General features: G+C 43.4%; 1 protein-coding gene across 10 annotated transcripts in view; it reads right to left on the bottom strand.

The window, feature by feature from the left end:
* Positions 1-23061, bottom strand: part of SASH1 (SAM and SH3 domain containing 1) — a 1147574-nt gene that overhangs the window by 50092 nt on the left and 1074421 nt on the right. For all 10 annotated transcript variants that reach the window (XM_068231708.1, XM_068231715.1, XM_068231717.1 and 7 more), the window contains 4 exons: positions 15883-15954; positions 9861-10004; positions 2849-2984; positions 2257-2426 (listed from right to left, as the gene is read on the bottom strand). In XM_068231708.1, coding sequence (XP_068087809.1) covers positions 2257-2426; positions 2849-2984; positions 9861-10004; positions 15883-15954 — 522 coding nt within the window. The remainder of the gene's footprint in view (positions 1-2256; positions 2427-2848; positions 2985-9860; positions 10005-15882; positions 15955-23061) is intronic.

Genomic DNA, 23061 nt, shown 5'->3' with positions numbered 1-23061 from the left:
AAGAAATAAACATATCCATTCCATCAGTTAAAAAGAAAAAAGGGGGAGGATAGGGCCAAACAGGGTGTGGGCAGATCAGGTATGTAGCAACCCCACAGCCAGGGGAAAGGCATAGAACGCAGTTAGTCAATGTGTTACATAACGCACCTCACGTATCTGCTGCCGCAGGGATTGCCAAGTATGCGTAAAAATTACAACAATGTCATGCTCTAGAAGTACACAGTGCCAATAACCACACATTAAAGGAAACCCCCTTTTTTTCTGTTTAACTGATGGAATGGATATGTTTATTTCTTGTCCCCCTCCCATGTCTGATCCGTCACGCACCTTGATGCATGTGCCTTTTATATGGCAGCTGCGCCGCAGCCACCTTACTTGTGGTTTTAACCACGGGCATGGCATTGTTAATATGCCCATCTATACCCTTGTGACTGCGGTAGACGCACTATGTGTATTTGCCTCTATGCTTGTCACTTTGACAATGCACTTGTTAATTTGTCCATCTATATCCCTGTGACTGCGGTAGACGCTCCATGAGTGTCACCTTGACAACGCACTTGCACACTGAGCGCCGCCCCTTTGTACTGTTTCCAGCACATAGCGTCACCCTGGCAACTAGTCCTCCTCCGTGTACCGTCCCATTGTAGAAGGACGGCATCCCGTCACCCGGGCAACCGGCTTGCCGGCGGATGTGACGTAGTAGTCCGGGCTTCATGTGTTGCCATGACTACGTCCAATGCTGGACATACGTTTTGGGCGGAAATAGGCGGCTGTGACGTACACATCCATGTGTAACGTCTGTTGCAGGGCTTAATGAGGCTGATCTGGGACGATCGAGGTGGCGACAGGGGCCACTGGTCTCAATATTTGCATCCACAACTAGTGGGCATTTACATGTGCCGCCTAGATGACGGCTGGAAGACATTTCGGCTGCACACCGGCTAGTGGGCGGGGGACACGCCCCATCGACAGGGTGTTATTTCCTGCTCCACCTGGTATTTAAACAGGTGCCCAACGCGGCACATTCAGCTTTGACTTAAGCTTTGAGGGATGATGATGGGGGGCTTTGTGTAGATATTTTATTCACTAGCTTTGTATATATATTGTACATATTGTATAGCACCTTCTGAGCAAGCCCTGTTAGAAGGCGAAATATGTTCATATTAAGGTTTTATATGTACAGCACTATGCACGGGTGTTAACTTTGTTCTCTGCCATCTATCCTCTTGACTCTGGGACAGACTCTGGGACAAAGTAGTGTTGGGCAGAACAAACCATACTGTTTTTACTCCCTGTGGGATAGCTACACCCCACTACGATACTTTTAGTGGGGGGGGGGGAGGGGAATCAGCAAAGACCCTCACAGGTATATTTGCATACAATCATTAGTGCGACCCCCATTAGGGGAGTGTACCATTGACATCCACACTCACACACGGAGGGTTGTTACAGTACCAATTGGTTTATTCATTTAGGTGTACTCCACCTTTCATACTTACCTATAGGGCTTGTCTGTTTTTAGACATTATGTATTTAGAGAGTTTAGCTTGTCTAATCACCCCTCATCTGTGACTAATCCCAACTGTAATTTGATCTCTCAGCTGTATCAGCTGGCTACCTTGGCAGAGCATCTAATTTGTAAACACAGGATGTTAACACCATGTCTGCTTCCATAAAAGCAGGAAGTAAATACACTGCAGATTCATTGTAGGATTTCTATCAGCTGTAACAAAGAAATGTTTTTCTTTAAAGGTTATGCTGTTGCTTATCTTTTAGAGCAGAGAGGAAGTTCTGAGTTCAGGTCTGCTTTAAAGGTAACACACTTGTGCTTGTAGCTGTAATGAAAATAATCTCCAGAATGACTCACTTAAACCTGGTTCTTGTTCTTGGCCGAGGCAATGACTTGTCCACTACGGGTGTATGCCAAGTAGACATATTCAAGGAGATCCTAATAATTCAAGCTTGCATGCAAATTCCATGCAGCTTGGAACCGGACCAAACAAAATCAACAGGAAGTCCATTTGATTGGCCCAATTCCAAGCTGCAATTTACATGCAAACGGGTACCACTGTATCATTTACCATGTCTACTGTCAAGATGTACTAAAACAAGGACTATAGCATGCAGATAGATCCATTATTTTCTCCAAGGGTATAAATATTACAAATATTGACCCAGGTGTTAATGCATTAAAGGAACATAAACACAAATGTTCTGGTCACATGTTAATATACATCAGTTCACCCTTTCCCTAACCTTGAGTTTCAGTGAATCAGAGTCGTATGGACTGGGAGTGAAGTCCGTATGGACTCTAGCTCGGCCACAGAATGGTCCTCTGTAGGGCGGCTCTTCATCATCCCCATCCTCTGACTTGACGCTCTCTCGGTTGCTAGCAGAGGAGTCTGTTGTGCTGACCGTTTGACCACCTGACAAAACATCAAAAATCTGCAGAATGATATTTGGACTAAAAATAATACTCATCAATTGCTAATATTTCTCCTCTTAGCCATGTTTGCGATTTGCATAATGTAGATTGTCTTGTTTTTCAGCTAGGAAGGGTAATGAGGGTATTACGCAGGCCTTTTAACATCAAATATATACTTAAGCATCTAAATTAAGATGGAAAGAATGCTAAATGGCAACAGACAACAATAAAGTAGGCATGTGTAGAGCCATCTGCAGAAACATTCTGTCTCTCAATTGATATTCTCTGCAGCTAGTAACAAATAGTGCAATACAATTGTGAAACATGCTTGTTTTAAAATAGTATATATGACAGAAATAGGAAAATATAGAGAAACAGAAATATATAGAGATGGACAGAAATGACAGAAGAATAGTTGCTTACTCATTGAACTCTGGCCACTCAGGGAGCTTCGGAGGCTTTCCACTGACCCCCCTGCTTTCAGTTTTGGCCTTTCAAGTGTGCTGGTTGGGGGCTGAGGAGATTCCGGAGAACTCAAAATGCCGTCTATGCCGGAATCCTAAGAAATGTTCGCAGCAATAGCAGGAGAAAATAAGAAACAAAATGATATTTAACATTTCAGGTAAAACGTAGGTTTATTGCACACATACACATACACATACACATACACATACACACACACACACACACACACACACACACACACACACACACACACACACACACACACACACACACACACACACACACACACACACACACACACACACACACACACACACACACACACACACACACACACACACACACACACACACACACACACACACACACACACACACACACACACACACACACGAATAGCCTTTGCAGATTCAGATAGGCCCAGTGCACACCGAGCGGTTTTTGGAGCGATCCGCCGGCCGCATCCGCCTATAAAAACGCTTGGCTAATGTATTGCAATGGGATGGTGCACACCGGCGGTTTGAGGTTTTTGCCAAGCCGCAAACGCGCCTCCTGCTGCGCGTTTGCGGTTTGCTAAAAAACCTCAAACCGCCGGTGTGCACCACACATTGAAATACAATAGCCAAGCGTTTTCACTGGCTGATGCGGCTGGTGGATCGCATACAAAATCCGCTTGGTGTGCACCCTGCCAAATATCTGCTCTCTGCTCCCAAAACCGCTAGCGTTTTGACGATCTGCTAGCGGTTTTGGTGTGCACTGGGCCTTTGTAAAGGTGGCAGAACATGAAGAGAAACACATCACTTCCACAATTACTTATGTGTAGAACATTTTCAGCAAATACAGGTTTTGAGTTAGTATTGCATCATTTACCTAAAAGCAGCTGTTAGTGACATCTGCTGCAGAGTCATTTTTGGAGCAAGGTGCATGGCTGTTGTACGACTGTTAATTTTGTGGTTGGGTTGAAAGGGTGAGTTAATTATCAGAATGTAATTTAAACAAGTCAGATGTCAAACTTGAGATTTATGATTAGGTGTTTTAAGGAACAGCTTTAAGGTAAAAGGAAGCTACTTAAAGTGAATCCGATGCAGGCGAAAGGGAGGGGGGGGGGGGGGGGGGGGCGGGAAGAAGGAGGGGGAAAAAAAAAGACTTCTGTAGAGGGATGGCTATGGTTCCGATAGAACCTCATTGGTCCTCTATGTTCTACCGGTGGGACGGAGAGAAAGTTATTTGACTTGTTGGTCGAATACCACTTCCGAAGTCTGCCGTGGCATTTCAAAGGCTTGTAAACTCAACGGGGGACATCCCGTGAAACAAGGTGACAGAGACGGCACCAGGAAGGCTCTAATAAATCCAGAGTCTTCCCTCTATGAAGAGAGATTCCTCACTTCAGGTAAACTATAAACTTTTTTAGTGCAAGAATACATCTGTTTTGAAACATAGCATGAGGTACTACCACCTAAAATTGGGGTTGGAAGGGTTGACAAACTTTTTAAAGCATACCTCATAAAAAAATAAATAAAAACACAGCAAAAAGTTATAGAGCAAGTTTAAGTCAAAAATGTATTTACCATACAAGACAGTATGCCTGATTTACCAAGCTTACATTTTCTATAAAATGATGCAGACACATGGTTTCTAAAATAATGGCAGGATGCTGGGGAATTTATTCATGCAGCTATTGTACTTCCTACTCTAAATGTCACAAAGTCACTCCTGGCTAGAATATTTTGAATTCAAATAGTTACTTTCATGTACAGTAAACACAACCAACCAGTACATAAACAACACATAATTATTTTTGTTTTAATGCACTGGTGAAATGATCCTGGTTACTTAACTTACTTCATCTTAAATCTGCAGTTAGTTATATAGGAGACATTTTTGGCTGCAGAATTTGAAACTGAAGAGATCAGGCTGGACTTTTATTATTAATATATGTTGAAAATTGCAAGTCTGGCAGATCTTATTCAGTATAAAACTGCAATGTTAACCAAGACAAACTGTTTATCTTCCATAAATTACAGTGTGCAGAAATAGCAGCTCTGCTGAAGACGCCAAGGAGTTCAGACAGGCCAAGTGCGTGGAACTTAACGACTAGTCATAAAACTAGTTAAGTGAAACCTGTAATTTGCATTCCGCGAGGCTGTAGGCAAATTTATTTAATTTCTACAGTAGCCTCAGTTGAAATATAGGAAAGTACAACGTGCTCTATGAACGAGAATCAGCCCTTTGTGTGTATTTTTTTTGTGCCAGATTACCAATTCAGGAGAATTTCCAAAGCATCAGCACTGAGTGGGATTTTAGTGGAGAACATGGAATCTATGAGCTTTAATGATCCTAACTTGTCCAATTTGAACTACCACTGTATAGCAGCATGTGCAGCAATATCACTCAACAATGACCTATAGCAGCTCAGGAGCAACAAATGGTCCCAGAGATTTGCTACTGTGGCCCCATTATGAAGTCTGAGCACAGCTGAGACCTGAATATAAGAACTTCACTGTCATATATCAATGTGCATAACTACAAATTTTAAGGTACTATGGTGAGTACAATGAACATCCTGACAAACGTTGTGCGTAAAATATCAAAGATGGGATGATTTCACATGATCGGTACCATCTCGTTTAGGTAAAATTCAAACGGTGTCATGCACCAATGTGAAGAAGTTGTACAGGGGGCAGTAAAACCAAAAACAAAATGACAAAACAAACAATGTAGTGAACCAAACTTTCATTTCACAATTGTAACAAATAAATAGGTATGATTTATGAAGACAGGTACAAAGGAACAAGTGAGGACTTGCCCAGAGCAAAACTTTAGAATCCTTGCTTCATATAACCACTGAAAACTGTCTAGTTGCTCTTTCCACGTGTCCTCTCGAGTCATTCTAAAGGCCCATACACACGACGTGCAAATGTCTGTGGCTGTGAGCAGCGACAGACAAGAGACATCAACTGATTAATGGCAGCGACAATTCGTGCCCGCGACAGTTGTACACATGCGACAACCGAAAGAGCGAAGACACGGCGGAAGTTGTCCATGACAGACAGAGCCAACAACAGGATGTCAGTTGAGAGCGACTCTACTGTCTGCAGAAGACTTCCATACACATGTGAGGACAATGACAGACTTTGCAACAGTTTACGCAACAGAACCCACAAGCGATTCGCCAGTACAATCGCTCGGACACGGCTGAGTCTGCAGACTGTTTGGCACTTGCCGTATCCACATGAACAATCTGTTGCACCAACCATCGCTCAACACATACAGACATTTGTACTCCGTGTGTATGGGCCTTTAGTATCGGATCATGCCACCGTGTCCCTGATTCACTAAGAATGGAGAGTTTTGAAGAGTGATCCAGCAAACCTGGATTGGATTCGTGGCTACTATTAGGTGGGAAAAGATGGTATGCCCCAGTTGGCTTGCTAAAAAGTAAGTGAAATGGCAGACAGATCATTGGCCCTATTTTCAGCTAAACCTTTAACCAAGTCCATATAGATCTGGCACAAATTATTAACTGTAGATGTTGCACATAAGTGCAATTACATCTTTACTGAACCTTGCACTCTCTCATACATAAGGTGAATCCCTTTAAAAAAAAAGTTCTTCAGCTTTTCTAAGCATGGGCACTTTCCCAGAAATAAGGGGTCAAAGCGGATCGGAGATGAAAAACTAACTATAACAAGTAACCTGTCTAAATATCTTATCTAAAGTTTAGATAGATAGTTTACACAACAAATCTGGCTGCATACAGCTTCAATACTTTATGATGATTTATTCCTGTGATACAGTGAGAGCAGCCATGTTCTGTTTGTCATCATTACACAGGTAATCTGCAACTGCATCTCCACCCCTCAGCCTGTGAAAAATTCACTCCGCCCTCCCCTCTGCCTCTGAAATCTCTGGCTAGTAACCTCCACCTGCTCCTGCCCAGACTGAGCTCCCATAAGCCATTGCTACATGGGTCTGAGCGCCTTAAGAGTTTTGGAGAAGCTGTGGGCAAGGCTTGTTTAGTTTATAGAGAATTAGAGTATTAAAACAAAAACAAAACAAAAAAAAAAAGTATTTGGCTTGAGGAATGCCCTATAAACTATATGTAAGCAGGGCCGGGCCGAGGCATAGGCTGGAGAGGCTCCAGCCTCAGGGCGCAGTGTAGAAGGGGGCGCAGAATTCATTCAGCTGTCATTCCTAATTGTGTTTGAAGCAGATAGAAATAAGAAAAGGGGATACATGGCAGTTCCTGCAAGCCAGATAACTAGATATTAAGGTGTTGGGAAGGTTGTGGGCCCATGGGGGCCTCTTAGTCTAATAGCAATCAGTGTGTGATGGCTGGGGTGGCAGGGAAGGAGGGGCGCACTTTGGTATCTCAGCCTTGGGTGCTGGAGGACCTTGTCCCGGCTCTGTATGTAAGGGCTGAGACACACCAGAAAAGCTCCCCAAACGCTAGAGGTTTCAAAAGCTCTTCCCAATGTAATGCTATGTTTTTTTTTTTACAAAACCTCATCGCTCCAGTGTGCATAGACACATAGGATAACATTAGCAGGAGGTTTCAAAAACTCAAAACGCTCAGAAAAACTCCTCTGGTGTGCACCAGGCCTGAGGAACACAATTATGCAATGAATAAAAATTAATCTCGGATCCACTTTAAAGTTTTCAAGCTGCCATACTCTGTAGCATGTAACAGGTTTATTACCAGGACAGACCTTTTTACTGTTTGATCCCGGATGACTAAATTGGTTTTAGCCAACAAAGAGACAGTGTGCATTCAGAGCAAGAATACAGGATGTACAATGTTCAAGTTAATTATTTAAAAAATAGACAATTGGACACTTTCAAACTGGTGATATAACCTCTTCTATATACACCAATCATTCCAAGCAAACAGTAGCCAATATCACAAAGAGAACAACCTTGCTAGAATAAGGTGGAAGTCCTATTAGTTTAAATGGAAAGTCTGGAATTGTACCTGCAAGGGAAAAAGTGCTTTAGTGGAACAGCAGGTAAATTGGCAGATTGAAGCACAAGTCAGCCGTCAGCTGGCACGAGCGCAGCATTCAATTTGAATGTGTCAGGATGACATATTGGCTGGATTAGTAATGTAAGCCTCTATGGCAGCTCTCTGTACCATGCAGATAATTTGTTTTCTCTCAGCAGTCAAAGACATACACTTACACATTTTGTCTTTTCTGACTGTTTAAACGTTCCCCAAGTAATACAGGTTTGTTCTCAGAATCTGCTGCATTAATGATTAACTTTTCTATGGTGACTGCACATTGCAGTTCTGTATTTCCATCATTCTAGCTTTCACACCGTAGCAGGCCTAGCTCTCAGTGGAATGATATCGATGAACATTACACTGCACTACACGGAAAGCAAACAGATCATAAAACTCCAGCACAGTCATTTCTAATTTATTGACATATCATTTCCTTGCCATTCTCTGGTTGTATTTTCATGGTTTACTGTTAACTTGTGTAATTAGATCCAACAAACTGAATTGCCTGTATTAAATTCTGCTGCATGTAATGTAACAATGTGAGCAGTAGAGGGCAGTGTGTATTAAAGGACTGAAAAGGAAACTGCTTTATATGTGTTTGATAAAATATATTTTTTCTATAAAGTGCTTGTTAACGTTGTTTAGAAAGCTTAGTTGTTTGGAAAGCTTAGATACACAATGTATACTTTTCTCCTTTCACTTATTCAGAAAGTGATTTTACTAAGCTGTTGAAAAGGTAAATTCTGAAGTATTGTATAACAGAAATCTACTTGATAAAGAGGAACTGCACTTAAAATAAAGCAATGCATAAAATGGCTTTTTTTTACATTACTTGATACATTATGGAGTCAGCATTTGCCCATTGCCCAATCTTCTCTTACCCAGATTCACATTCTGCAATTTTTTTCAGATGGCCACATCTTTAGTGCTGTCAGGTGCATCGCTGTAGGATGTTTGTCTGCTCTTGTTTTTAAGTCAGTAGAAAGAATACCTGTTCTCCCAGAATGCTCAGAGAAGCATTATGCATAGCTAAACACCCTAGGCTGTGACCTCACTAAGAGGGCAGGGCTATATACCAATATACAACAATACATAGCTATAGGAAGGGTTTATGCTGGATTTAGGATAATTACAGTGAAAAGGGTATCCTGAATAATTTACTACATTCTACTATATGTCATTACAGAGCCTCTAATGCATTACCGACAATTTAGAATGATGTTAAAGTGAACCAGAGACAAAGCTCCCTCATGTATTTTACCATAGAAATCAGTGGGAACATTAGAGAAAACATTTACCATGCTCTCTGTTCCATCCTCACTGCTAAAAGTGTCTGTTATCTAGCTGAGATAAGAATCCCGGACTGAGCATTGAGTCTGGCTTTGCTATAATGACTCAGCTATAATGATTCCTGAGCAAAGCCAGCAGGGGGCAGGCTTGGACTTGAAGACAGCAAAGAACACAGTCTCAGCTATAATTATTCTGTAGCAAAGCCAGACCGACTGCTTAGTCGGGATTCTTATCTTAGAGGTGATAACAGGCAAATTAAACAGAGAACAATGTAACAAAGAGCAGATTAGGTGTTTACTGTCATGTTCCCACTGATTTATAAGGTAAAATACATGAGGGTGCTTCATCTCTGGTTCTCTTTAAGTAGCTGACTTATGAAACAAAACATCTATAGCAAATCACATAAAGTCAGATGGCTGGATGATTATCTCAGATGCAGGAATTCTATGTTAACTGTTAGGACATTAGGCGTTAGTGACTGTGACAGACAAATACCATGTGTGGCAGCCTCAGAACACATGCTCTGGTCACTAGTCATATGGTTGGTAGCTGCTGCAGTGTGTGTATGTGGCATTCAAACACAGCTGGGCTCCAGAATTCAAAGTCTGTCTTGTGTGTTTTAGGCAGCTTAATTTCAATAAACAATTTGCAGGAAAGGAATGTAAACTTCCTACTGACCTGCACTGACACAGAACTTGTGTATTTCTTGGACATCCTCTTCCTCATGGTTTCCTTGACAGACCTAACTTTTTTACCGAGTGAAATCCGTGGTGTGCTGGGGGATTTGATGACTTCCTTGTATATAACTTCTCCATCTTTCTCCTGCAAGAGTAAATCAGGTCAAGCATGGTCTCCCAGTCAGTTCTCAGGAATGAGTGGCTACCCGAGATCCTTTCCTTAATATTTAAACAATCATGGGAGAAGAGTAACTGTCATAAACATCTCTTTGCCCTGTACACAGCATTCAAGTAATTAAAACCCAAGTCTAAACAAGCATTTACAATCTATTTCAGGTTGTTGCTGCACTTTGTGTCCCCACTGATAAGACTTTCCAGCACTACAGACTCTAAGACCTTCAATGCGAGTTCAGCATATACCCAGCAAAGATGGAGGCTCAGCAATTAATTATATTAACGCCCCCCCCCCACCCCCAGAAAAAAAAACCAAAACCAACAACAGTTTCTATACAAATGAAAAGACTAAAGCTGCCCACACATCTAGCAATGTATGGGCAGATCGACCAAGAGACAGACCTCTCTCTGATTGAATCTGATCAGAGAGATCTGTTGCCTGCCCATACACTGCAGCAGATACCCAACAGATTTCAGGACAAAATGTGTCAGGAACTGGCCTAGTGATGCACCTTACAACCCCCCCCCCCCCCCCCACTCCGACCTGTCCAACTGCTGCGACTACTGGCCTCCTCCGCTGTCACACCGGAGTGTTACCAAGTGGCGCGTGTGACGTCACACAGGGGTGATGGCGGTTGGGACCGGTATTCACAACAGCGGGACAGGTGAGAGTTTACATTGCACTGGCACATGGGAGGCATTTTACACTAGGGGAAACAGCGGTTGGGGGTCCATCAGTTACAGCTTCACACCCGACCAAGCACTTTCGACCGACATCTTCCAGTATATTTGGCTTAAAATTGATTGATTCATCGATCGGAGATGCTGGTTACAGCACAGATTTTCATCTAATCTGATAAAATTATCGAATGGATGGTTGAACAGGCTGCAAAATCAGTAGATGTATGGGCACCTTAATTCATTATAGTCTTGATCAAGAATAAATCTATAACTACTACTTGTCTGGAAAGAGATTTTGCAAATTTCCCCCAAAAGGGGGCAAGCAGCATTTGAAAATGTATACGTGATGCTAATCCTTTTTATTTCTGCTATAACTAAAATAAAGTATACATTTTGGTATGAGCTAGAATTTAACAATGCAATATTGGCACGATCAACCAACCAAAAATATTTTAATTAATCTAAAACGAAGCTCTGGTTTATGCAGATGAATGGTTGCAGCTGTTAGCATTTTCCTTTTGGCATGAAATTATAAATCCTAGGACTTCCCACTAATGCTGAATGTGGTGTTCAACAACTTTGCTATTGTGGCAATTCACTTTCAAATGATTTATATGGCAAGAGCTTTCTGAAGACTTTCAGGAAAATGGAAGAAATAAGGTGATGTCATATTGCTGTTGCCATGTACATATACAGAAGGGTACTCAATCCACTGGTTCTACAATCTGGAACAGGAAATGCCAAGAGGAAATATTGACCTGCCCAGAGCAGGAAACATCATCACTGACTGACAGAGGAAGTGATGTCACGTCCGTTTTATAGGGACGGTGCTGATGTTTCCTGATCTGGTGAGGAGCTTTCTCTCACCTTGCCTGCCCTGGGACATTTTATAAACAAGTATCAAGTATTGTACACAGCATTTCAAGTAATTAAAACTATCCTAACTAATAATCTACAAGTGTCCCTGCGTCCTGTCCCTGTGTCAGTGCTTTTGCGCTACTGCGCATGTCCTGCACTGACAGCAGATGGGACAGGACGCACGATGGGCCAGAGGGCGGGCCAGCCAGGGGAGCACGTCGGGGCATTTGTGCACGTGCGGCGGCTGGGTGCGCACACAACGGGCGGGTGTGCGTGTGGCGGTGACAGATCTAGAGCCCGTTTTGAAAACGGGCTTAGGTCACTACTAAACATATAAAGTCTGTTGTAAGATCATATTACCTTAAAGTGCAACTGTCAGGCATAAAATCAAAAAAATCAATTCTTTAATTTTATCTGGTAAACCAGTAATAAGGATGCTAACGAGGCAATCCAAAAATCACTCTTACTTTCCATCTCCATAAAAGATCATTCCCCAATTTCCCCGGCTCTTATTTGGTATCAGAGCCGGATTAAGGCTAAATGGGGCCCTAAGCTAAGTAACTAATTTGGGCCCCCCCCATCATGTCGTAATAGAATCAGAAGATGCAGCTGCACAGCAACATGCCGCACACACCGGGGCAGCCGAGCTACTGGTTGCTATGGGCAACAGCCCGCTTTCCTCTGTGGGTGCAAAATGCAGGGAATAGCAGCGGCAAAATGCAGAGTGAGAGATGAATGGCTGGGACATTTGCACTCAGGGGCTGGGGCACCCCTGTGAAGAGGGCGCCAGATATCACAGCAGCAGCACTTTCCCCCTGCATCTCCAGCCTGGCAATAGCAGAAAGCTCTGGACACTGCCAAACCGGAAGCCGTTCCCCAGACAGAATTACATAACCACCCCCACCACCGAACAACCGATTTCCTCCCAAACTAGACAGCGACCATGCAGCCTCCATCCCAGTGAATACGATAGTCCAGCAGAGAAGGCAGCCGCAGCAGGGGAGAATGACAGCACCAGATGACTCACATTCACCTATTGCGATCCAAGCAATAGAGGTCCCGTCATCCGGAGCCCATATGTCTCCTCTAGAGTGCTGCCGCTCTGTTACTACTACTATTACTACTTCCTACTTCCTGTCTGATCTGAGAATCAGGAAGTTCAGAGCGAGCGGCTGCACTGTAGAAGAGACAGATGGGTTTCAGATGACGGGATCTCTATCGCTTGGATCATGGATAGGTGAGTGAGCGTTTGCCATCTGCTGCTATCATTCTTGCTGCAGCTGTGGTTCTCTGTGGGAAGGGAGGGAACTCAGGCAGAGCGCACAGTAGCAGGAGGGGGAACTAGGAGGAGAGCCTGGCTCTGAAGACAATCAGCAGCGCACGGCATCATTTGACAAGACAAGACAAATAACATTTATATCGCGCTTTTCTCCTGGCGGACTCAAAGCGCCAGAGCAGTGCCTGTGGGTATGCCTTTAAGCATACCCACAACTAATTAATTACATCCTCACACCTACCAGCATGATGTTTGTAATGATATCCCCCTGGGTTCTTTATATTTCATTGCATTGTGCTGAATCGAGCTGCCAAATTTGGAGAAAAGTCGTCCCGTGTAATACAATGTAACTATGGAAAGATGCATATCATTTTGAAGCTCTCTTTCTCCTCTTTCCAATGATAGATAAACTACCACCCTACACCTTTTAGTTTTCGCTAATTTCGCGATCAAAATTGCCTTGGCCGCGATTTCGATTGCGAAAATAACGAAAACTAAAAGGCATAGGGCGGAGGTTTATATATCATTGAAAAGAGGAGAAAGAGCTTTAACCACTTGAGGACCCAGCCTTTACCCCCCCTTAAGGACCAGCGCTACTTTTTATGATCTGTGCTGGGTGGGCTCTGCAGCCCCCAGCACAGATCATGTTACATGCAGAGCGATCAGATCGCCCCCCTTTTTTCCCCCCTATGGGGATGATGTGCAGGGGGGTCTGATCGCTCCGGTCTGCAGGCATGTTGCGGGGGGGGGCACCTCAAAGCCCCCCTCCGTGGCGAAATTCCCCCCTCCCTCTCCTACCTGCTACCCCCCGGTGATCGGCCTGTCACATGGCGGCGATCCCCGGCCGCTGATTGGCTGGGGATCGCCGATCTGCCTTACGGCGCTGCTGCGCAGCAGCGCCGTACAATGTAAACAATGTTTACATTTAGTCTGCGAGCCGCGATCAGCGGCTCGCAGGCTATTCACGGAGACCCGCTCCGTGATCTAACAGGAAACGGCCGCTCACGCGAGCGGCCTTTCCTGATTAATTAGGGAGGCACCTGGCGACGCAGATCTGCGTCGCTGGTCCTCCAGCTACCACTTTGCCGCCGCACGGTATGAGTGTGCGGTCGGCAAGTGGTTAAAATGATATGCATCTTTCCATAGTTACTGCACTGCTCAGAGTCCTTTTAGCTATTATACCATCCAGCCACCGCTGACAGGATGGCGAGGTCTGGTTTATGTGCTGATGGGGCCCCTTTGACTCTTAATCAGCGACTGCTTTTGTTGCCTGGTCGGTAATCCGGCCCTGTTTGGTATATCTGCCGCACAAAAGGAAGTAGCAGGGCATGTTGGGCTTTTTTGTTCTCTACTTTCCCCTCAGACATAGCTAATGCAGCCTGATTGGCTGAAACCTCCTTCCTTCCTGTTTTTCCCTCCCACAGCTCTGTTCCTCTCTGATTTGCCAATATTTCTCATGCTGGGAAGCTGAAGCTATCTCTGCAGTCACAGAATGACAAAGCACTTTCTATTTCAGAGCTGGGGGTGGGGGAAGGGGGGAGTGTCTGAAGACAGAAGGGAGGAGTGCAGGCAAGGCACAGATAGAGTAAGGGAGGAAATTGTGTTAGGATTCAAGATAGACAGTCAAAATGGAAACATTTCTCCTTTTTTTTTACTATAGAAGACTCACTAAAATAAAAATGTGGACAGTGCAATACACGTTATCGAAGTAGAGCACCTCCTCTTTAAAGTACTCCAGTAACATTTAATGGGAAAAAAAGTTAGATATTTTACTCTGGATAATCCAGAAGCTTCCTCGATGTCCATGACCCCTCCACTGCCATCTGGGACCATCCTTGTGGCCGTGCTTGCCTCCCAGTACAATTGTGGCCACAATGTGCAGGTGCACAAACAGCCATGCTTGTGCAGTAACACTGAGCCCCTCATGCACAAAACTTTGTATAAGCCACTCCGTGCTACTGCCCAGCGTGGTAATGCCTGTACAAGGAGGAGAGTGCGGCAGCAAGCATCATTCTACTTTACTGATGAGGATTCCTTGGAGGGTCCAAGAGCAGCGCAAAGGAAACTTGTATAAAGTGCCCTACAACAAGTCAATCATGCCAGCAGCACTGTAAACAACCATTGGCAACCTAGTACATGCGAAATGTCAACAGGAAGGTAACAAGGCAATGCTAACAACAGGTGTGTGCCCACCCACCCATCTGTAATCACATCAGTGACAAGGTTAAATGGCTCAGTGTTATCTTAACATGCCAGAAAATATATGCAGTGTCTTTTTGTCATGAGTGACAGTACATATATCCCCTGGTGGAAGAGCGTACTGCGGCGCTGCATCATTCGGGCACTACTCGGCACCTATCCTACCCCTTTGGCTTATGTGCCTCTCCACCAAAGCCTAACCCTAACACACCCTCCAAGTGCCAACCCCTGCACCACCTAAATCCTAACTTCAACCCTAGGTGCCCGTCGGCTACATCCATTAAATACTATGTAGTAGCCTATAGGCTACTAGCTGCATCAGGCGTCCAAATGACCAGATAGGTGCCTGATTTCCAAGAATTAGCACAGACATGTATTAGTCATGACATGATTAGATAAACCTATTTACATATAGTGGCAATCCTACTTAGAGCTTGCCTTTTTTCTATTGCAAAGGTCCATAAACCAGTGCTTTATCTGTGCAGTACTAGAAGCTCATGAAAAGAAACTACAGGCCAAAACATTTGTATCTGGCTGTGCAAACACTCCTGATAGCAGGGTACTGATCAAATGTTTAAAAGATCATTATTACTTTGAGTGGGGCCGAATGAACCACATTTTTCATCCCTTTGTTATACTTCAGACTTAGGATTTCAGCACTTCAAATAGAAATAAGAATAGCAGTCTCCAATACATGAAAGTTCTAATTGCCATTACAACTACACATACAATTCCTTATCTCAGAAGTTTATTTTCACTTCAGGTTTGCCTCAAGGCTCTCCTCTGCATAATATAATCCCTGCAATTAAAGACAAAAGGAGCCTGATAAACTCACCAGTGAATCCGTATTACTTCCGACATGCAGAGAGCGACTGCTGAGGTCAAATCCGCCAAAGCTGCAGGTTCTCTGTGAAGTGTGCAAAGGAGGAAATACAGAATAAGAAAAAGAGGAATAAGGCAGAGAAAAGGAGATAAAAAAACAAAATAAAACATAAGATATGAAAAGTGTCCCAGTAATCACAATAACATATGCAAATGCACATGATGGAAGAATTAAAGTAATATGATATCTGATGCTTCACCACAGTGATTCATGCATACCATGAAATGATCTTTGTTGGGATATCATTCTTTAAACTATTAATTAATCCGTTTCATTCACAGCTCATTTTGGTTTGAAGGAATGAGAATGGCTTTTTATACAGTGTAGTTATAAGAGAGACTTATTTTTATCCTTCATTAAAGTGTGCAGAGCTGTTTCAATCATCACAGTTCTCTTCAGGATGAGTTAATGTATGGCAGCCACATGGTTGGCTCTTTGTTCACTGAAGAAAGCCTCGTCTGTCTCTCTCTCCAGCCTTGTGCATGGATGACAGAGAGTTCTAGCCATGTACATTGTCATATGGAAAGACAATGCGAAACAGAAATAGAGAGTTTCACTGACTTATAATTTGCCAAGCACAGGATATGCTCAACTTATGATTAATTCAGAGCTAAGGCCGCCATCAAAACATCACATCTAAAGAATAATAGGTAATAATAAGGGTAATGTCTATCAGCACTTTATCAAACTATTGATGAAACATTGATTGGGACATTTCCATAGCTTTATACTGCACGGAGCAGCACCAAGCTAGCAGCAGCAAGATCTATATAGTGTTTGATGCTGGCATATGGCGGGATACAGAGCGGTACATAGCATGATCCAGGCAAATGATCTAATAGCAGTCAGACACTGGACTGTTTACCTGGTCTGAATCCCATCTGTTGTCTGGTGAGCTTATCACTGGCTTGCTTGTACACAGTGCTTTAAAACTTTCTATTTTTTTTTTTTTTTTGAAAATTGCAACAGACAAATCAGTACAACTGTATATGAAAACAACCATGTCCAAGATATATACACAACTGCCTATACAACATACATTGTTTTGTTGATATGAAATTAATTTCATCTCTTTTTATCCTTTTTTAAAGTAATATTAAAGCTAAACAGTAAGAAGACAATCAAATGTGCAGCTGAAATGCATGTAATTACAGCCAGCCTAGCGAGTCCTGTGATTCAGATATGCAGTTCTGCTCATTTGTCTTCCTCTTCACTGTAACTAGGCAGCACAGCATGGCCACAGGCCTTACACAGTACACAAACTGGACCATGCAGGTCACTGGACAATTAATGTAGCCATATACTAATATTCCTCCTATGTCTATTAGACATTCAATTCAATAACGTAGAACTAAATAAAAATCTGTGAAAGACTAGGGCATCTTTCAAGAGATTTTGACTTGGCGGCAGGTAATATAGCTAAAGCATATAGCTCTGTCTGGCAGTGGTCGGCAAAGCTCACAGTGGTGCTGTTCTGACTTCAAACGTGTGCTGAATGGGTAGTACAAGACAATGCAGTGATCACTACTCCCCTACTATTTTAATGGGAGATTTTTATGCAGAATGTCTCACAGGTAGGGCCAGCCTATTTGCTGATAGTACTGTACAATACATATCCATGTCTGAGGTGACTAGTCAGGGCTGCCAGGAATGTCTGCTAGTCTTGGTTGAGAGTAGACCATAGTTTCTCGATTCATCCTGTGCTGCGTCATCATCCCCCCCCCCCCCCCCCCCATCCATTGAAGCAGATACATTGCTAGCCTCTAGGCTAGCAATAAATCTTTCCTCCATGGGAGGGGACCTAACACTAACTAAATCCTACCTATGCATATGCATAGCCTGGGCGCGCTACCAAGTAAAATTGAGAATTGCGCAAAAAAAGTGGGATCAGCGCATCACCAGGCCGCCTCTGAATGGCCTCTGCTCAGAGATGTGCTGAGCCCCCCCAGAAACTACAAACGCACCTTGAACCCAAACAGAGGCTCTGCATATACACCAAAGGCAAAACTGTTAAGTGGGAGCAGCTGACCAGAAATAAATTAAAACATAGCAAAGAAATGAACAGCGCTACTTAAAAACAGATGACACACTGAGCACACACATGACCTGTCTACCACTTGGAGGATGTTAGTTTCCTATAACAGCTATTCCTATTAACAAGTTGCATGCAAGCTGTTATAGGAAACTAATATCCTCCAAGTGGTAGACAGGTCATGTGTGTGCTCAGTGTGTATTTTATCCCATAAGTGGGGCTTGCACTCTTTTGCAGGTAAGCACTCATCTGTTTTTAAGTAGCGCTGTTCATTTCTTTGCTATGTTTTAATTTATTTCTGGTCAGCTGCTCCCACTTAACAGTTTTGCCTTTGGTGTATATGCAGAGCCTCTGTTTGGGTTCAAGGTGCGTTTGTAGTTTCTGGGGGGGCTCAGCGCATCTCTGAGCAGAGGCCATTCAGAGGCGGCCTGGTGATGCGCTGATCCCACTTTTTTGCGCAATTCTCAATTTTACTTGGTAGCGCGCCCAGGCTATGCATATGCATAGGTAGGATTTAGTTAGTGTTAGGTCCCCTCCCATGGAGGAAAGACTTCCTCGACAGTGGGAGGGACAAGTACTTAACAAGTTGCATGCAAGCTGTTATAGGAAACTAACATCCTCCAAGTGGTAGACAGGTCATGTGTGTGCTCAGTGTGTATTTTATCCCATAAGTGGGGCTTGCACTCTTTTGCAGGTAAGCACTCATCTGTTTTTAAGTAGCGCTGTTCATTTCTTTGCTATGTAGCAATAAATCTGTTCAGCACTTGACCCCAACACTGTTACCTGAGGAATTTAGTCCTGATACCCAATGGTATGCACGGTTAGTCGCCCAGTGCATTCCTTTCCAGTCTTTGATTGAAGCCCCTTATTTGTGCTATATGGAGACTGCTACTACTGACCTGTATCTAAAAAAAGCTCATTTCCCTGCTGCAATATCGATTCTCTGACGAGAACACTTTCTAAATCACGACAGTGGGACAAGTGTGCAGATCAGCTGCTCGGACTTTCTGCTCTGCATGCTTGGTCCAAGTGAGTGTTAGAAAATATTACAGCCACAGTATCACTACAACTGCCAGACAGTCTCCATATTCCTCTAATGGCAGGTTTCATGGAAATGCATAAGTGGTGTAATTCATGTTATTCTAACTGAATAAGAAAAGGTTTTCCCTAGAAATATGCCTTTTGCTGTGCTGCTGATACATAAAAAGCATGGGTCTACTGTGCAGCATTGTAAAGAGGACTTAATATGAGATAAGTGAAATTGGATGACTTAAGTAGAAAGTTGTGAAACAATGCGCATGTTTCTGGAGCTCCCCCTGCTGGTTTCACTGTGAGGTTTTGTAGAGTGCCCTTCTCTATTGCTGTAATAAACAAGTGTCTAACGTCACAGAAGTCAAGTTTTCTGATATGGTGACTAATAATTAAAGTTCATTGTTCAAGAATGACAAATCCTTAGTACACAATGGTAAAAAAAATAATGTTCTCCAGCCACAAATCATGTCAGTTTAACAAGTAGGTGGGGGTCAAATATTAAAACATTTAATTATGTTTATTTTTTGTTTAACCTCTATTTATAGAAGTTTTAAATACAGTCATTAATTTCATTCAATTTGCAAAACTGACGCTATAAAAGCTTAATGTAGATCACAAAACTAAGTAAATATCCATAATTCTAAGTCTACTAAAAACACCATTTACACACCCCATTAAAATGCTCATTAGAATAACCACATGATAGATAAACGGAAGCTAAATACACAATATAAAAAAAAAATATATCTTTTTTTTAAGAATCAATCAACCACATTGTGCTCACATGTTCTGTACACAATAGCTTCAAAAGAATGGTTTACCTAAAGGTTCTGTTTTGTTTCCCTCTAACATTACATGGTTGGCTATGAGGTGGCAAAAGTAAGCAACTCTGACCTTGGTCATATCAGAACATAGTGAGGTCATGTGAAGGTTAATAAATTAGCAGTTAAGTGGCCATGTGCAGCTTACATTGTGAGAACAATTTAATTTATTCAGGCTGTCCCAGATGTAGTGAAGGTAAGTTCTATCGGAGGGCATTAGCATGCAGCAGCACAAACCATTCCACTATCTTTGTTATATTCTGATATGACCTAGCTAGGATTACTGACTTTTTGCAATTAATAGCAGGCACCTCTTACAAAATCCAGTCCAGGATTGCTAGATTCCTTAGTTCTGGCTCCAGGCTGCTGATCACCTTACATCTAACGGATAAACAGTAACAAGCACAACTGCCATCTACGTGTTTACTATTTACTTGCATCAGCGTTTTACTTCAGCTAACATCTGGAAATATGCCTGAAGAAGGGGACTAGATCTCAGAAAGCTTGCATAATTTAACTCTATCAGTTAGCCATTAAAAGTTATTTTTTACAAAACGTTTTTCTACCTATACAGTATAACTAAATTCCTTAGGTTCTCCAGTAAACCATCCCCATAGCCCCCACCAGGGGCAAACCGAGGATTTTCAGGGGGGGGGGGGGAAGATTCCTGAAAGGTGTCCCTCAGCCACGCACGATACAGTGTAATATACAGGAATATAATAATATACATACATGCTGGGTACACATAATGCAATTTCCCGTACGACCGACAACGGGATCGATCGGGATCAGTTTGGATACAGATAATAATGTGGACAGCTGACAATTGGTAATGAAGGGGAAAGTGAAGCATTTGCACAGCAGGGCATAGCGCTGTGCTCATACCTGGTTCTGTGCTCTGTAAAGTACCCCAGAGCTGCTCCATGCTCTGTACACATGTTGCTGCTACATCCAAAGTCAACTGTAGCAGGGAAAGAAAGGGGGCAGGGCTGTGAGCTGCAGGATGCCTGTAGATATTCTGGTGTCTCAACTTGTGCCTCAACTTGTGCCTGTCCCCAGACTCTGCACCAGCCGTGGTCTGAGGGGGGATTCTGGGCAGCTGTAATCCCCCCCTGCGTTTGCCTATGCCCACATAGTATGACAGCATATAGGCAACTCAGAGGAAAAGATAATGTACACATGGGCTGATCTCTTTATGACGGGAAAAAAAAGTGGGAAGCAATCTCAGTGAGGAATGGGAATGCAAGAACGTGTACATGCCTGTTTATGTGTGCACACGAGTCTGTGTGCACATGCAAGTTTGTCTGTGCACTCATGTGTGTGTGCATATGTCTGTATGTGCGTGCACACACATGTAATGTCCAGTGGCCAAACTGATTAATCTCTGAAATTTTTAGGCAGCACCAGACCATTTCTTTTTATATAAAGCAAATTATATACTGTATTGTAATTCTATACTGTGGTGCAATTCAGCCCTCTGAGGAAATAACAGAGAAAACATACTAGCAGCCATCTGGGCCTATGCTCCATCTGGTATTTTCAGATATGGTATCCTGCAGTAATAAAATACCAGCAGGCTGCAATGCCGCCTGTTGAATACCCAGAAAGATACCACTGTTTCCTCTGGCCTTTCTCTCCATAATTTCTGCCATTTCCTATTGCGCTTCACTGCTAAATGTGACTCCTGACACAGGAAATGGACAGTTAAGCTGGCCTTTTGTCCAAATGATTGGGGAGAAATGAGACAGTTGGGCTTTTCTGTAACTAGAGAAATTTCTGTGAAAAGTAAACATGCTAGGCAGCTGGAGGAAGCAGAAAAGGCCAGGTTTTCAAACAAAGCACTGTATCCACACTGGGGAGACAAACAGCTTGTGCCACTACACAACAAACAGGGAGGAACTTGGCTGCATGTGAGAGATTCTACTTCAACTAAACAGCTTGCAAAACAAAACATAACAAATTCAGTCAGAGTACTGTACTACATTTCTCAGAATAAGAACAGTGAATAAAAAAAGAATTTACCTATTTTCCCGAGAGAGCACCAGGACAATCAAATGTGTTCCAATGCTACAGCCAAACTGGCAAAGTTTAGTGTCACTTGCATGCAGCTGCTTGGAGCTCATCAGTGCAAGATGTGAAATTCCTTGTGCAGTTATAAGAGACAGGTACACATATGAAACAACTACATGGATATTCTTATAAACAGAATGAAAGCTGTATCATGAAGAGGATTCTTCTTTCTGAAATCCACAGTATAGTTATCTGATCCCCTGTACCCATCTGCGGTACCTATACACAGCTGTATACAGTGATAACTACACTGAGGGATTACTAAAGTCTCCAGGTTTCATTATCTTTTCATCAAGATCTAAGTTATAGGTTCCTTCATACTGACTGCAGAAGTGAATGTACCCAAACCTCCACTGCCCACCCAGGTGTATTAAAGGGTCTAATATTGTTTATATTTTATTGCTATACTTTGTATTCCATTGTACAGCTCCATGGAAGATGCTGGCGCTACATACATAAAAAATATTATTAATAATAATACATCCCTGGGCTGCCCTCTAAAAGTACTTTCAAAGATGTGTGCCCTGGGTGGTCTATCTCACGGGATTTAACTCCCGTCTCTTACACCCCCCCCCCCCCCCCCCCAAGAAAGAAAGAAAAAAAACACAGAAGTGTGCAAATACAGCAATGCAATTTAGCAATGGCTTAACCACCTGGGCGGTATGGACGAGCTCAGCTCGTCCATCACCGCCGGAGGCTGCCGCTCAGGCCCTGCTGGGCCGATTTGCGCCAAATAAAGAGCAGCACACGCAGCCGGCACTTTGCCAGCCGCGTGTGCTGCCCGATCGCCGCCGCTCTGCGGCGATTCGCCGCGAGCAGCGGCGAAAGAGGGTCCCCCCAGCCGCCTGAGCCCTGCGCAGCCGGAACAAAAAGTTCCGGCCAGCGCTAAGGGCTGGATCGGAGGCGTCTGACGTCAGGACGTCGGCTGACGTCCATGACGTCACTCCGCTCGTCGCTATGGCGACGGTGTAAGCAAAACAAGGAAGGCCGCTCATTGCGGCCTTCCTTGTTTATTCTGGGCGCCAGAGGCGATCGGAAGAACGCCTCCGGAGCGCCCTCTAGTGGGCTTTCATGCAGCCAACTTTCAGTTGGCTGCATGAAATAGTTTTTTTTAAATTTAAAAAAAACCCTCCCGCAGCCTCCCTGGCGATCTTATCAGAACGCCAGGGTGGTTAA

Source organism: Hyperolius riggenbachi, chromosome 4 (genome assembly GCF_040937935.1).
Source record: "Hyperolius riggenbachi isolate aHypRig1 chromosome 4, aHypRig1.pri, whole genome shotgun sequence".
In the NCBI taxonomy this organism is placed as follows: domain Eukaryota; kingdom Metazoa; phylum Chordata; class Amphibia; order Anura; family Hyperoliidae; genus Hyperolius; species Hyperolius riggenbachi.
The sequence above is the reverse complement of the archived record's forward strand: the minus strand, read 5'-3'. Positions and strand labels throughout refer to the sequence as shown.